Source organism: Lates calcarifer, linkage group LG6, assembly GCF_001640805.2.
Source record: "Lates calcarifer isolate ASB-BC8 linkage group LG6, TLL_Latcal_v3, whole genome shotgun sequence".
NCBI classification, from domain to species: domain Eukaryota; kingdom Metazoa; phylum Chordata; class Actinopteri; family Centropomidae; genus Lates; species Lates calcarifer.
This window is the reverse complement of record NC_066838.1, coordinates 10,577,937-10,594,128: the sequence shown is the minus strand read 5'-3', so window position 1 is coordinate 10,594,128 and position 16,192 is coordinate 10,577,937. Positions and strand designations below refer to the sequence as shown.

Sequence of the window (16,192 nt, the reverse complement as noted above, 5' to 3'; positions counted from 1 at the left end):
CAATCGGGCGGTGGTGTCACAGCTTTACATAAAAGACTTAATTCCCAACGGAAAACATAATATAATTCAAAAATGACCTCAGGAATGCAGGGAAATATAAGCTGTGGCTGCTAAACTCTATACTGCATTAGTGCCGTATGAACTCAGAAATGATTTAAGAGTAGAATAAAGCAGACAATAAGATAATGTGACTTGGCAAGAAAACTAAAACAGAGCGTATTAGTGTGCCACCAGGGACCACACCCCACTTAACCAGCTTGTCAGCACATTCAGGAGCATTAGATCTCTTCCCCACATGTGCATGCTGAGCACACCCCCCCTCCCAAGTGCCCAAGGTGAAAACTAACCAACAGAAATATGTTTTTCTTATTAAAATGTGGGAAGTCTAAAAATGAAAGGTAACTTTTTTTTTTTGCCTCATCAGTGAAGTGCCAACTAAACACACAATTTGTCTTTCCTCTTCTGCTGTGATGCCAGGTGAGCAGTGAATGCAACTCTGAATTTGTTTGTGACCTTTTTCAGATTTTGCAATGAAAGGGATTCACACTGAGTGATAGGATAATGTCAGTGAGGCTGTAAGGAGCACAGCCTTGGTTTGCTGAATCACCTAATATAGTGATCCCATGAGTGGGCTTGTGTTTTTAAAGCTCTCTCTGTATTAATAAAAGATAAATCAGAGTAAAACAGCACTCCACTGTTAATCTAGTAGTTCACTGGGACAAAATTATGTTAACAACTACTCATTTGACTATGGTACAAGTACACTGAACATGGAGTATTTGTCTTGTTGCATCTTATTTTATAAGCAGGTGTTTAAACCTCTTAAACACAATCAGCACTCATTTCTCTGGAATATCAGTGCTGAAAAGGCCTTGAAGGGCTGTCAACTAAGTCTGAAAATACTATTTATCCTTCAAGTTGCAGTGCAAGTTTACAGCTTAAAATGAGTACAGTCAAGTGCACTTTGTTGCACACATACTTGATCTGTTAGCAGAGCCAGACAATTTAGAGAAACTGTCCTAATCAGCTATAGTTTCATTTTTCACATTTTTCATTTTTTAAGGATGGCAATGTCAGTCTATCTGTCAGTCAGTCAACTATGAGAGACTGATATTTCTTAACTATTACAGGTACTACAGGAAACTTTGTACAGGCATTCATGGGATGAATCCTACAGACTTTGGAAATCCCCTGATCTTTCCTCTAGTGCCACCATGAGGCAAAAATATCTCCGCAACTAGAGTATGAGATAGTTTGCCATGAAATTTTGTACAGAATTTAATGTTCCTCTCAGGGTTAACTGTTATAACTTACCTACCTGTTAAACTCCATCAGCCTCACCTGTACTTTGTATTTAGTGGTGATTAGCAAATGTTTGTATCTTAGCATGATAATATGCTAACTGTTGAACGCATTAACAACATCTGCTAGACAGTGGCAAGTTAGCACTGTCATTGTGGGCATGTTGCCATGCTGGCATTAGCATTTTCCCCACTATACGGCCTCACACAGCTGCTAGCATGGCTCTAGATTCTTACTATAGTGTATCAGCTGCAACCACCTCTAAACCAAACCTATTTATGTGTTCTTCAGGGGGTCTACACACCTATAAATCTATAAAGCCTATAAAGCCTTGACTCCCATCATCTCTTCAGTTCCTTGTTCCAGCCGCCTGCTCCTTCCACCCAGGCAACTGACAATGTGCCCTTGAATGGACCACCTCCCTACTCGCTGCCACGCCAGCTAACCTCGTCGCTTTACCCCCCTGGCTTTACAACTGTGCTGCCATCTGTCTGTAGCCCCACTGCCTCAGGGGCCCGGCCACACTCAGGGCACCCAGCTAACAACTCACATGGAGTGAGTGAGCAGCAGAAGAGCAGAATAAGAAATGAATAAGAAAGAAAGGCTGAGATCAAGAATGGCAGTGGTCAGCTATAGAGTGATTTACTACAGGAGGAGAATAATGAACACCTACACAAAATGATTCTATTCAGGCTCTAAAAGGAGCAAAGTTCATTCAACATGTGCATTGATAATATTTGAAAGCCTTGGCTCATAAAGCTTTCTTTCCTTTAATACATTTATTTTGTCCTTGCTCTGAACCTCGCCCTAGAGAAATTCAAAATGTTCACATTTGCATATCCAATCACCAATATCCATCCCATCACACTGTATTTTAGTACATAAATAATAAAATTACTAAGCAAACAATCATTTTTTCCTTGTTTTGTTAAAAACATTAAAACAGTAAATTCACTGGGTATATATCCATAACTACCACTGCGAACACTGAGGTCATCTCCTTGGTTTTCTATTGTTTTCATGTTTGTCCATTTTCATTCTTCATAGAACAACATACCTCATTAGGTTTCAAATGAAAGATTAATCTGGAGTACAACATTCTCATTTTACATTCTATGCTGAACTAAATTAATGATGTTAAAAGAAAAAAAACACCCTGCATACTCCACTAAGTGGTCCTTATTAGTTCTAATAAATAGATCCTGGCCTAAACAAGCCGAAACTAGCTGTGTTCCTGAGGTAAATGTGTTAAGATGACTCATCCTCATGTGGATGTTGTGTGCTGTAATTTGTTTGGGAATGAAACTCATTTCTGAGAAGACAGGATATCACGGTGTAAGGCTACATGAATCTGTAAAGGTCAAGCCTCCAGATCATCAAAGTGATTACAGCCCAAGTGTGAAACTCCAGCGTGTGGGATACTGGCATCAAGAGAGTGAAATGATGTCAGCGAGGCCAGCAACCAATAGGAAGTGCCTGAGGCCCTTGTTTGTTACCATATGTTGGTGTTGAGAATGAGGACTAGTGGGTGGCTTCACGTGTAAGCCTTCACTGCAGCATCAACTAGGCAGACTACAAATCTAGTTCATTCCCGAGTTTCTTATGAAAGGCTGTTTCTCTGGTTTCACTTGTGAGTTTAGATTTTCATGACAGGTAGATGCAGCAGCGAGTACAAACTGATTATGTTTTGGTGGTTGTTAAGGCTTTTTTTATGACTGTTTTGACAGAACTGGAATAGTTGCATCAGTTGTCAGTGAGTGCGTATTAATAACTGTCTGATATAAAACTATAAAACGAAAGGCACGCTCCATTGATTTTACACAACAAAATCAGTTAGTACTATACTCAGCCTGTGAGAACAGTTATGCCCTCAGGGTTATGTGGGTTCACCTTGAAAACATACAATTTTTGACAGCAATGTAGTAAAGTTTCATTTGGAGCTTGAATCATACTTGGAATACCACCTTAAAACAAACAAAAAACATCTTAATTTACCATAAATGATGCTAAAACTTCTCAAGTAGTATCTCAAATATTGAGTCTCTCTTCCAAAGTTCATAAATTATCCTTTTGTTTTTCCTGTTTTTTAAAGCCTCTGGAATCATTAATATTTTATCTACCATTATCTATCACTATATTCATGAGTAAATAAGCAAGAATCAAAATGTAAGTTTGACAACAATCAACAAACCAGCAAGAAGCATGTAAACAAAGACACAAATACAGAATATTCTAATGTGAAAATACCCCAAAAATGTTCTCAGCATTTAAATATGCAAAGTATTAGTAAGTATCTTTTTAAAAATTCTTTAAGTAGTTGTTGTTTTCTGGGTTAAGAAATAAAACATTAAACATAAAATTAAGTGAAGCATGACTGAATAACAGCAAGTTTAAGAACTACTGGTGAAGGTCTGTGTTCTACAGTGTTTTTATATAGCTGTTGGCCTGGACCGTAATTGACCACTAATATTGAAAATGGGTACCACTGCTTATACAGAACTACTCATACACCAACACATACATCATGACATATTTAGGCACAGACACGCCTCTGCATTTCAACCAAAAAAAGATGTGCTATATTTGATCAACTGTGAAACCCTCACTGCAGCCATCACCATCCACCCAGTGGGCCAAAAATGTTCCTGCTAAAAGTGCTTTTCCTGTCACCTACACAATAGGGCGAACCTTAGAAAACGTCAACCCAACCTGCTCTCACAACAGCAGCAACCATAGAAGGAAGAAGACCCTGACTGTGTCCAGGAAGACTTCCAGTCCATAGTTAAGTTTTGGGCTATGTTCCCGTTACAAGAAATCTCATCCTATTCCATCAAAAAGCTCCCTCCAATCTGATAATGGAAGTCTTGGTTCACCCTTTGTACCCAAGGCTGTTTCTGCTGTCTATCACATTAATCTAACAAACTGCAAGATTCATATTGACTCATTCAACTCCTTTTATATATTCAAAAGTGCTGCTTGCATAAGATCCGCCTCTTGAAAGAGATGGTTTAATTATAAAATTACACTTTTAGACCCTGCTGACTAAAAAGTGGCAGGCAGCCTCATGTTTACAAAGACTTTCCTAGGAACAAAAAGGTCGTAGCTTCGATCTTGCAGCAGCCAGAGTTGTCTATCAACAGTTTTAAAAGTGCCCTTGACTACTATCCTGAACTCCCTCTTACTCAGTCATTTTTTAATTGCTCGAGCTAATAGCAAATGTAAATGTGAGCAGTCACTTTCGAGGTTTATGCACAGGTGAGTTAGCCATGGGTCTGCAATGGGGCGTGGGCGTTTTCAGTCAACGAGGCCAGTTATAGACTTCAGTAGCAGAGTCAGGTGGGTGAGCAATGGTGTGTAATTTATTCCTGTTATTTTCACTGATTTAGGTCAAAGCTTGAAAAATTTATATAAAGCATACTGTGTGTGCATGAGAGAGAGAGAGGGAAAAAGGGAGAGAGCATATGAGACAAATACTCACTGCACCCACAATGTGTGATTACATGAGGGTGTGTGTGCTGATAGCTTAAGTTCTATTGGGCTCCCATCACTCTGCAAGGAGGAGAGCACATCGTGGTCTCCAGGCAGGAAAGACAGTGGGATGCACGTAGAGGAAACAGTATAAATCACCACTGTTAGCGCTGTAATCTCCAAACAAGTTCCCACAGCAAGGATGCCGCTCACTTTTGGATTTCCTCAAGTGTGCAGTAATGCGAGCGTGGGATCGTTTGGGCCTATTAAAAACAACTTGATGTAACAGCCCGAGCAGTGGCTGGAACTAGAACAGGGAGCTGTACCGTAGCGAGTGCAAAAGCTGCTACTACTCACAAAATTGAGTTAAAAATAGTGTGACATATTTCTCTGTGCTATTGTCCGAAAAGCTGTATTTATCCCATGCGCTGGACCTCGAATAGACCATACAGGGCCAGGACGAACAGTGGCCAAACAGCTCATTTTGTGATGCCAGACTATGCAGACACAAGTCAGTGCACTAACTGTCCAGTAACCTCATTTGTCACAGACATATGGATGTACTTAAACAGGCCAGACGTTACATGCATGGTCGTATTTGTCATTATCCCATGTAATAACTGTGTCAATAGCTATTTCATGCATGTCATGGAAGACATAGTGAGGACATGAGGTCAAACAAATACACTGCCTGTTGGTTCTATAGACAGATAGAGGTAGGAAATGTGTGAGTTATATTACTACAGTTGTGACAGCAGCTAAAACTATGCCCTTAACATAAGTAAAGGATATGGGTCCTGTTCATTCCTCGATTTTAGACAAGATTTATAAGATAATTGAATTAAAATGCCAAGTAGATTTAGAATATGACAAGCTAGTTTCTGTATATCTTGCCAGAAATTATGTAAACAGAAAAAAAATGTTGCAGTTTTGAAAACTGCTTTGCGTTGTGAGAGCAGGGATGGCAGGCAGGGAAAAAAATTTTTGTACACTGAAACACATTCACTCATGTGACCACACAAGCTGCAGTTGTGCTGTGTCACAGGGATCCTGCCATGGTGGAAAAGACAGCACCTGGGAGTCAGAACAGGTTTGGGCCATATGATGAATCAGTGTTGAGGACGAAGTTGCTAGAAGCCATTCTCATCAATAATGACCACAGACTCTGTGCTATGGGCTTGGCCACAGTTCTAATAGCAGTTTTAATGGGATTGGATTGGGACTTTTGGCTTACATGGATGTATAGGATGATTAAATTAAACAGAATTTGTGCCTGGATCTGCACAATGTGCTTTCCTCATTAATGTGTCATCGGTGCAAGAAAAAAAAGAAAGAAAGAAAGAAAAAAATTCCTGGGCCTCTTTCCCAGCAGATCAAGGGCCTGGTTGAGTCGAGGCTTCAGGGATCCAGCACAGACTTATCAGCACACAGAACACGGCTCTGCTCGGTTCAGCAGTCTGCTGCAATGCAAAGGCTGGTGCTGTCCATGGTGCTGAGATTCACTCCACTATACTACAACAAAGACTGGGGTCCAAAATCACCCCGTTTGCACTCTGGTGCAATATATTTCCTTTCCACCATTTATCAGTGTTTGAATTCTTATTGTAAAATTATCCAATGTAGTGCCCTCAAAAATCTCACATTGTAATGAGAATAGAAGGTTGTGCATGCAGTTGTCACTTCTGCACTGTATAGTGTGTTCACCACATTACGGCTGCAACTTATGATTCTTGTCATTATTAGTTGATCTTCTAGTTATTTTCTCAATAATTCAATTAACTGTTAAGTTTATGAATGTCAAAAGAAATCCTGGGGTGACATCCTCAAATTGTTTGTTTTGTCTGGCCAGCAGTCCAAAATCTAATGATATTTGATCTGCAGCAACAAAGAACAGAGAAAAGGAGCAGATTCTCATGTTGGAGAAGCTGGAAACTGACCTAAGTTTTTGTTTAGATTTTGCCCTCTGACACACTGTATAGTCCTTTAGATAGAATTCCTGTGTAGTGTTGTGTTTCACCTTTGAGGGGTATTAAAATGCAGAGAGTCAGTGATGGAGCAAAATGCTGATTCATAGGTGTCCAACTCCTTAATTTATTACTCTTTTGAACAGACATCTTGGGGGATCAATATGTGGAACAGAACTCAAAATGAACAATAAATGGGATATGGGATCATTTTAGGTTCAAGCTGAGACTGTTTTTTTTTTTTTTATCATATCTCTAGTCATGTTTTTGTCAAGCTAGATGCATTTGTACAAAGGCCAAGTGTACAAGTGTTAGCTAAGGCTTTAAATGTTGTTGTATTTGGCTTTGGTAGATTCTAAGCTCTTTTTAGCTCACACCCAATCCAGCAACACAATGAAAAGCTTCGATTCATTTCCCTTTTATGACTGTTTTCCTCCCAGTACAGTTATCTGATCTGGCTATGCATTTCATTTACCATCTCCTGAGAGGCACCGGCGGAGATGTTCAATAACACTGTGGTGTAAGTGCCTATCACTCTGTGGAAGGCCTTGCACCACTTTCCCTCTGTCATCTCTGCAGTGTTTATAAAGTCTGTCAGCTTGCCATAAAATCACAGCTCCCCTAACTTTTTCTCTCTCTCTCTTTCTCACTCCATCTTTAATTTATGCCTCCTTCCTCCCTGTCCCCTAAGTTTCTCCGTCCCAGACAGGAGCGTTTATCGGTGACGGGGCCCGGGACTCCCCCCTCTGCCCTCTTCATCTATTTCTGACTGAATCTGGCAGGTTCGTTGGGAGAGAGGGACACGGTGACTACAAAACAGGTGCGAGGATACAATACATCGATCTATGTGTGAGACAGAAAGAGAGAGAGAGAGAGAGAGAGAGACACTGGGAGTGCCGCTGAGGATATTACAAACTTGCTGACCCCAGAGAGGTAGGAGCAAGAAGATAAATAGGAACATTATGTAAATCTCAAATGTCAGAGCTTCACTGAATGCACCAACAAGTAAGCGTCTCCAGCGGGGTACCTGCTCACAGCTCACAGTGACTGAACTTAATAAATTCAACCAAATGTTCCCCATGATGACTGATCCATCTCAGGCAGGTTTCAAGTCTCTGCTGCTTGGTTCTCATACATTTAATGGTGTGAATGGCTGCTGGGAAGAAAGAAATCAATCTAAAAAAATGCATGATAGTGTAGAAATGGGGTGAAACATGCAAAATTTACCTGAGGCAATTCACTAGGAGAGGAAAAGAGGAAATGCCCTGAAGGAAAAAAAACTCATATAGACAAAGAGGAATATGGTATTTTTGATTTAAGTATCACTTTCAGGTCTACATAGGATCTCTGGAAAACTAGCCAGGTACTGGAGCTCATGCAGAGGCTTTCCAAATCAGACCCACACAGCCACTGCCTCTTCATTAATGGTCTCCTATAGACCATCCATCATCTCACTGTAGCCAGTTAGCAATTAGGACAACTTCTTGGCCCTGTTTCAGCAAAGGCCGCTGCCTCCTCATCTTCTTTCTCTCCTTGCACTGTTTCCCCCCCCTCCCTCCATCTTTTCTCTGCCTCACTAATTCAGTCTCCTGTCCTTTTTGTCTCCAGCTCCTTTTCTTCTCCTTTCCTCCAAAATGTGTCTGCGCTGTTTCACAGACTCGATACCCAGAGGAGTTTCCTCCCTCGGCTCTTTACCCTTCACACTACTGTGCATGCAACTTCCTGAACTCCATTTAACCTCAGCCTTTAGAGGCTAAATAGCTCCATTACGTGCTGCCTTTTTACACTGGAGTCTCTGACAGGTGTTCAGGACCGCTCTGGTCTTCGTTCTCTGTTCTCCAAGAGCTGTCTGTTCAGCTGCCTGACTTCTAGCATATTCCTCCTGTGATTTTTTTTTTATTTTTTTGTCTTCCATTGCACAAGTCTGCACAGACTTCCCGGTTCTCCTGCAGATCAACGCACGCATGGATGCACACACCAAAAAAAAAAAAAAAAAAAACCATGCAGATGTACGCATGCAAACATCAACAGCCGCAGCAACAAATGGCTCAAACACTGTCAATTTCCTAATCTGCTCCCCGCATCCGCAGAGAGCAGGCGTGATGTAGGGCTTTTGTTTGCTCTCGTCATTTTTGTGCTCCATTTTCCATGGGCGGCTGAAAGACAGTGAAGGCGTCCACAGAGAGCAGAGCTCAACAAGATGCAGCTTATCCCCATTCACTAGTCATCAACTGTGGGTCCACAATGTGGCAGTACAGTTGGTACAACATCTAGTTATGTTACAGATAGAGAGGAGAAAGAAACGCTTTATTATGTTGAGAGTAACATGGCTTCTCTTTGTGTGATACAAACAGAAACAACCATTAGCTGATGACTTAATGGTGATTATGCTGTATCTATTATAGTAGTTATCATTGGATCCCATCACCATCATTTCTTTATATGGACACAGAAGTCTATGATAAACTTCAAGATTCAAGGTCAGAGTTGAGCAATATGATGTTATATACACCATGAGCAGAGCTGGCACGATCAGTTGGCTGACAGAAAACGAATCTGGGACAATTTTGACCATCGATTAATGATTTAAGACATTTAAATGCCAAATATTTTGCTGGTTTTTTTTGCTTTATATTGCGTCTGTTGGTCTGACAAAATGAGAAGTCTGAAGAATCTGGTGAAATGCGACAGCTATTTTTTTACACTATGGACAATGCGCAATCAATGTGGGTATGAAGAAGAGATTTGTCATCTAGTAGAGATATTGCTATAACAATCAATCCTAAAATGAAATATGGCATTTAGACCCAAATCAAACGTACATTGAATAAGATAAGATAATCCTTTATTAGTCCCACAGCAGGGAAAATTACATTGCTAAAGCAGCAGCAGGGAATTAACTTAAATATGTATCATCATCATCATCATCATCATCATTATCATCATCAGACATTGTTACTCATGACACCCACCCTTACCAAGTACAGTAAACTATAGTATAAAATGACTGAATGAGTCAGTGCTTGTAGCGATGGACTGGCAGATATGTATCACTATCTCAAAGTGTCAGCTTTAAAATTTACAGCCATCCCTTTTGGAAGATTTGCTTCCCACAGTCTCAACTACATCAATTAATAATAAACAACTGTAAAAATTTCGTGATGGCACGAGCAGATACTTTGTTGGACGACCAGGGAGCTGCTCTCAGACTTTAGATGGCTGAGTGTTTTTTCTCAGGCCTCTGTGGGGACCTCTGTGCATCATGGAGAGGAGAAATGAATAGCTCTCCAGTGGCTACTACTAACAGGTGGCCTTGACTGACTCATAGTCCCTAAGGCTGACCATGACGAATGAGTCGTGACTCTGGCATGGATTACAGCTCCGCCACTGAAAACAGGAAGTAAATACTTAATTAGGCTGGGCTTGATGTAGGTGCAGGTGGCTCTTCTGAAGAGCAAATTGAGCTACTGTATATCCGCTCTGTCTATCATGACAGTGTAATTGTGTTTGTGTGCATGCAGCTTGATGTTTTCTCATGTTTTATTGTGTTCTCCTAGATGACAGCTAAAAAACAATTCAAAAACAACAGAGCCCAAATGCAGGAGATGGAAATTTACTTGCAAGGTTGCATCACACAGGTGCTAGGCCAGCCAGCACAAATAGGAAGCTCCAAATTTCACTGTGAGAGTCAGGGCTGCACCTAATGATAGTTTTCATTATTTTCTTAGAAAATAGATTTTTTTCGTTTTTAAAAAGCCATGAAATACCAATAAACACCCACTGCATAGTCAAAGCTAATATTTTCATTTGTCCATTCAACAGTCCAGAACCCCAAGATACTCAGTTTACCGAGATATGAAATAGTAAATCCTGATATTTAAGGAGCTGTAACTAGTGACTTTTGTGCATTTCTGCTAGAAAAATGACTCTGACAATTTACCAGTTATCAAATAAGTTACTCATTAATTTTCAACTAATCAGCTGGTCAACTAATTGTTTCACGTCCACTGAGAGTAGCTCATTTACATAGGCCATAGCCTACACATGAAGTCATAGATTATACTAACATCAGTATTTGTCAGACAATACCAATCCAAGTTCAATGCCAACTCAAACTGTAGATATTTGTTAATGATGCTTAACTTTAATGAGAAATATATCGCCTTCTAAGGCAACACAGGAAGATTTTTGCATTCTAAATCTCCCTCCTTTAACACTTCTGGTTTACTTTATTTGAATGCACTGAGGTGTATTTTTGCTTAGTTATACCAACAACCTGGCCAAACATAGGCAACATGATGTCATGCTGCTATATTCACAGACTTGAACTGTGATAGAGGAATTAATTCATGGTGTCTGATTTTCACTTTAGCCTGAAAAACTTCTCACTTCAGTCACTGTTGCTCTGCCTGCTGTTTTATCCACTTCACACATATGATCCACAGCTGAATGCAACAAGCACCCTGCCTCTGAACTCTAGAGGACATTTAAAATCATTCAGATAGATAGATAGATAGATAGATAGATAGATAGATAGATAGATAGATAGATAGATAGATAGATAGATCACCAGCCTGTTCTTGATCTTGTCTAATGCCAAGATTGAGTTTTTTCACTCTCCCTCTACAAGTGCTCTTTGCTCCCTAACCAGCCTGCAATCCAACAGAGATCAGTTTGGTTCAAGGATAAACACTGTGAACCATCTATCCATCACACAACAGCGACAAAAAGCCGCACCAAATACTGCACCACTTCTACCTTTTCTTTATCTCCCTCTTCCACAGTGTTGAGGGTACTTGAATGCCCCATTACAAGGCAGACAGAGAAGATTCTTTTGGTTCACTGCCTGTCAGCACCAGGCTGGTGTTAAGACTCTACTTGTAAGATTTTTTTTTTTCATTTGTTCAGGTGCTGCTGTACCTTCTCCCTCAACCTAGGTCTTTATTTCAGACCTCTAAGGCTTCCATGTTTTTGCGTCTTCATCTGTAACTTCCCTTTCCTATCAAACTTACTTTCTAAATTCAGATGCTCTCACTAAAAGACAAAACAGAGACTTGATCTGAGACAAGAATCACCAGTTTCATTTGTATAAATGTACATACCTTTAAATGTGCATCTTTGATATTGTTTTGTGCTACAGCTACTCATCATTCAAATCTTAAAACCGAGTTGCTTTGTAATCCATTGCTCTTACATAAGGAATTCCAGTGGCATTAATACCATTTTGTGTGCATTGTTACTTATTCATTTTAAACAAAGCCTTGTTAAATAGGGAGCACATTATATAAGACCCACTGACTCAGAATTTCCCATATTTACTCATCAAGGCCTGAATGTACAGGAGGTATTATGTACAATACATTGCTCTGGTTTGGGGTGAGTCATCGTCTCGGCTCGATATCAGCTTCCACAGGGTCTGATACATTTCCTTGTTCATTAGGCGGGGGGCTCCACGTATACCTGCAATCCTCAGAGATTCTTCTGATGTCAGATCTGAGAGGATTATCCAGGTATCAGCAAGATGGGCAGAGGAGGATGAGACCTAAAAAAACACTGATCGGTGGGTGCTGGCGGGAAGACAAATTAGGTCCGACTGTTGACGGGTTTAAGCCGTCATGTGAGCAAAGATCCACCATGCCGAAGTCGCCTTGAGAAAGATGACTGATTCCTGTGAGCTCTGGGGACACTGTTCTTTCATTTACCCTGCTCTCTGACTTCCCAGAAGGGAGAGCAAGTGGGAGGGCGAGTGAAAAATGATTTTCTCCTTGAATTATTACAGTGGGAGGAGTAGTTGGCCATTTGCACCTACAGGAATGCTGAAACAATTAGTTGATTGATCCAACAGTTAGATAGACAAAAGTCTGTTAATACAACTTTGATCATTTGTTTCCTCAAATTCTTATTTAGCAAGGCAAAATACCAAATGTTTGCTGTTGCCCACTTGTAATAGAGGAGAATATGTTGCCTTTCTCTCTTTTATGTCATTATAAATTGAAAATTTTTAGGGTTTGGGCTGTTGGTTGGACAAAACAAGTGATGTGAGGACATCCACTATTGTCCAAGGTAACTATGATGCGCACTTTTTACCATTTTGTTACATTTTATAGACTAAAATATTCCTAATGTAATCCAAAAAAATTAAACAGGTTAATTTATCATGGATATAATATTCAGTTGCAGCTGTATCTGCACCATATTTGTGTTTTTATAATGAATTAGATACTCCCATTCTACTTGTCATTATAGGTCTTTGATATAAGTCTTTCCAAACATCCTGTTTAAATCTTCAGCACCACTGCTTCTCTAGCTGTGTACATCTTTCTACTGGACAGAAGAATTACTTTATGGAACAAAGCCACAGGGACAGCCCTGCTTGGACATGCTCCCTGTCCGCAAAGCTTCAAGGTGTCCTCTACACGCCATTACCTTGGTTGACACTCAATGACTAACTGGAAGTTTGAGTGAAAGTGACATTTTATTAGCAGGAGAATCTAAAGGGTCCTCATCTGCACAAACTGTCCAAACAAGTTTTTACACTGCTGGACTTATGTTCCTAAACACCTTTAATATATACCTGTAAATCAGCAGCTAGAGGAGGATGTCTCCATTCAGTTTCCACAAGACAGACCCTCAGGACAAAAAGCTATAGCAACAATAAGAAAAAACATAAACGCTTTGAAATGTTATTCTTTGCACTTATTAAAAAGTAGCACTGGATTGTTGGACAGTTGGACTGGGAACTATACCAACTTGTCTTTCCCTGAGAGTCCTGGGGCTCCTGCTGTATTATTACTGTACCTTCATTCAAGAGAAAACATTGCTCTATTTCTCTGTGGTGGTCAACTGTAACTGCTGTCTCTATTGAGTCTTCTCCCCAGTGCTGACTAAGTGGATGAATACAGTGTCAGCCTCTGCAGCTGCAAGGGCCACTGTGTTGGGGGAAAAGGCAGTCTTTGCCAAAGTAATCCTTTGGCAAAGGCTAGTGTCCCAGACGTTAGCGCAGTGATGATCCACAACAGACAAGGGTGGGGGGAAGGTGGGGGTGGTGGGGTGATGTTGTGTACTTTGGGTCACCAGACACTGACACTGTCCTTGCAACCAACAACTGTATTTACTGTGTCTTTCATGTGCATAGCATATATATTCACATCCCAGACAGTAACGCCGTTGTGCATACTCCAGTGTTAAAGGCTGATATTCAGTGTTGCCTAATAGCCTTAGCTCTCATCACTAGTGTGGCTGCTCTGCCAAGCTGCTGTGTTGTTTATTCAGGTGTGTCAAAGACCCAGTGTGACATTATCACATCCACCAATGTGTGAATTAAATCGTCCATAGGAGGGTTGAATTCAGCGAAGGGTCCATTAAAAATGTGCTATGGTCAGCTGATGAGTGCAGACAGGTGTGATTTTGGAGATTTGAAAATAAACCCTGGGCTTCATTAGGGAACAGTTGAAAGGTGAATGACACTTTTATTTGTGAATCATTCAGTCAAGCATTCTTCATGTGCGTAAAACTCACCATGTGTGGGAGTAAGCAATGACTCTTTCCAAGCCCACACAATATGACCATAAATAGCCTCACTTATGTAAAAAAAAAAAACAAAAAAAAAACATGCATTTTCACTGAAGGTACAGTATATTTGTAATTCAAGAGTATTTGTAATTCAATTTACAGCAAGCACAACAAGGACCACATGAACACAAACACAGGAGTTCACTGGAGAAGTGCAGAACATGACTGCTCCCTGGTGTTCTCCTCTTATTAATGAAAGATCAATTCATTATTCCATATGCAGAGGGATGACTAACAGACCACAGAGAGATAAAACAAGAGCTCCATGTTAGAAAGCACACCTGCAGGATCCATGAACTGGTGAATCGATTTCTTAAGAGTGCATGGCTGTGCTAAATTGGAGTATTTCTACTATAGCCTATATCACGTGGATGGCCGCTCATTGATCACAACAGTGATCGGCTCAGTGTGGGGGGTGGGGGGATGTCAGAGCTGTCAATACGCAGAGACAGAGCTATAGGCATTTACAATGAGAGGTGTATGCGCCTTCTTTTAAATGCAACACACACACCTAAAGAAAAAAAAGCGAAAGCCGAAAGCCCATGTGCCTCCAGAATAACAAGGGTATAATGGTGGCTCACATAAGACAACAAATGGGTCTAACCTGGCATCATGGACCACACATGCGTGCAGATTTCGTGGTGCCGAATAGGGAGTGTGGCATCACGGATACTGTAAATGCTCCACGCGTTAATATCATATTAAACGGCTTGCACACTGATTCCTAAATACTACTTGCAGCCATAACAACCCAGTGGGCTACAGGCGTCTTTATAACGCTCAAATCTGGAGGGTCATGCGGCCATTCATAGCCGCTGATATGGCACATTAATTTTCTATTTGCAGCTCCACGATTCAGTGTTACACTCTGTATTTTACGTCCAAGGTTGGAAGCATATGCGCTAATTATCCCTTAGTGTTCTGATATCCCACTGGGCAAGCGAAAGGATGCCTTATGGAAACCGCTGCATCGCCAAGATAAACGGCAATTTAAAAAAAAAGAAAGAAAGAAAGAAAAACACTTGTCTTTATGGCACATAAATATCCAGACAATGACACGTCTGTCTTACCTGTGCCGTGAGCCAAATCGATGCCCGGTTCGGTGAGTATGTTCGGGTCACTTTGAGATCTGCCTCGTTGCAGACAGCCGTCTAGTCCATCCGATGTAGCCATGGGGAGACAGCACAGGAATCCCGAATAAAATATTGAAAACCCAACCAGAGGCAGGCAAGGTCAGGAGGAAAGCAGCGAGCGAGTGCAGATTTAATTTGCTCTGACAACAGCCGCTTTGAGCATCTACCAGGGAGCCATGGCTGAGCAGAAATTCCGTGTGTGTGTGCGCGCGCGCGAGTGTGTGCGTGCCCGTGTATGTGTGTGTGTGTGTGTGTGTGAGAGAGAGAGAGAGAGAGAGAGAGAGAGAGAGAGAGAGAGTCTGGGCTGTGTGCGCGATGATGTGTGGATGTGGGAGGGGTGATATGCCCCCTATGATGCCCGTCCCTGTCCAGCAACACGACCAAAATATTCAACACGCTAACTAACATGCTGCACACACTGATACATTTATGGTGCTTATGTTGAATATTTCTATAATTTACGGTTTTTGGCTCGGGCAACGTTCCTGTTTCCCCAAATCTCTATATGCTCCCCCCCTCGCATCGTTTATTTAGGCTCTATAAGGTTTATTGTGGGTTTAAGCTGCCAAGGTAGCGTCATAAAATGCAAGATTAAGTCGAGTCAGCAGCAAGAAATTCATCCAGAATTTAGACTATATGACTAATTGGCTAGTTATAATAGAGTACACCGATTGACTATTGGTAAACTGATGATATGCATTAGGATTCTATTACATATATACATGAATGTATTAAAGATGAAGATCATGTAAA

General features: G+C 40.9%; 1 protein-coding gene across 2 annotated transcripts in view; it reads right to left on the bottom strand.

The window, feature by feature from the left end:
- The window catches only part of phactr3a (phosphatase and actin regulator 3a), a 31,807-nt gene extending 16,142 nt beyond the window's left edge, over nt 1-15,665 (bottom strand). For both annotated transcript variants that reach the window (XM_018666014.2, XM_018666015.2), the window contains exon 1: nt 15,377-15,665. In XM_018666014.2, the coding sequence (XP_018521530.1) occupies nt 15,377-15,479 (103 nt within the window). In that variant the 5' untranslated portion in view covers nt 15,480-15,665. The remainder of the gene's footprint in view (nt 1-15,376) is intronic.
- Nucleotides 15,666-16,192: the final 527 nt, after the last annotated feature.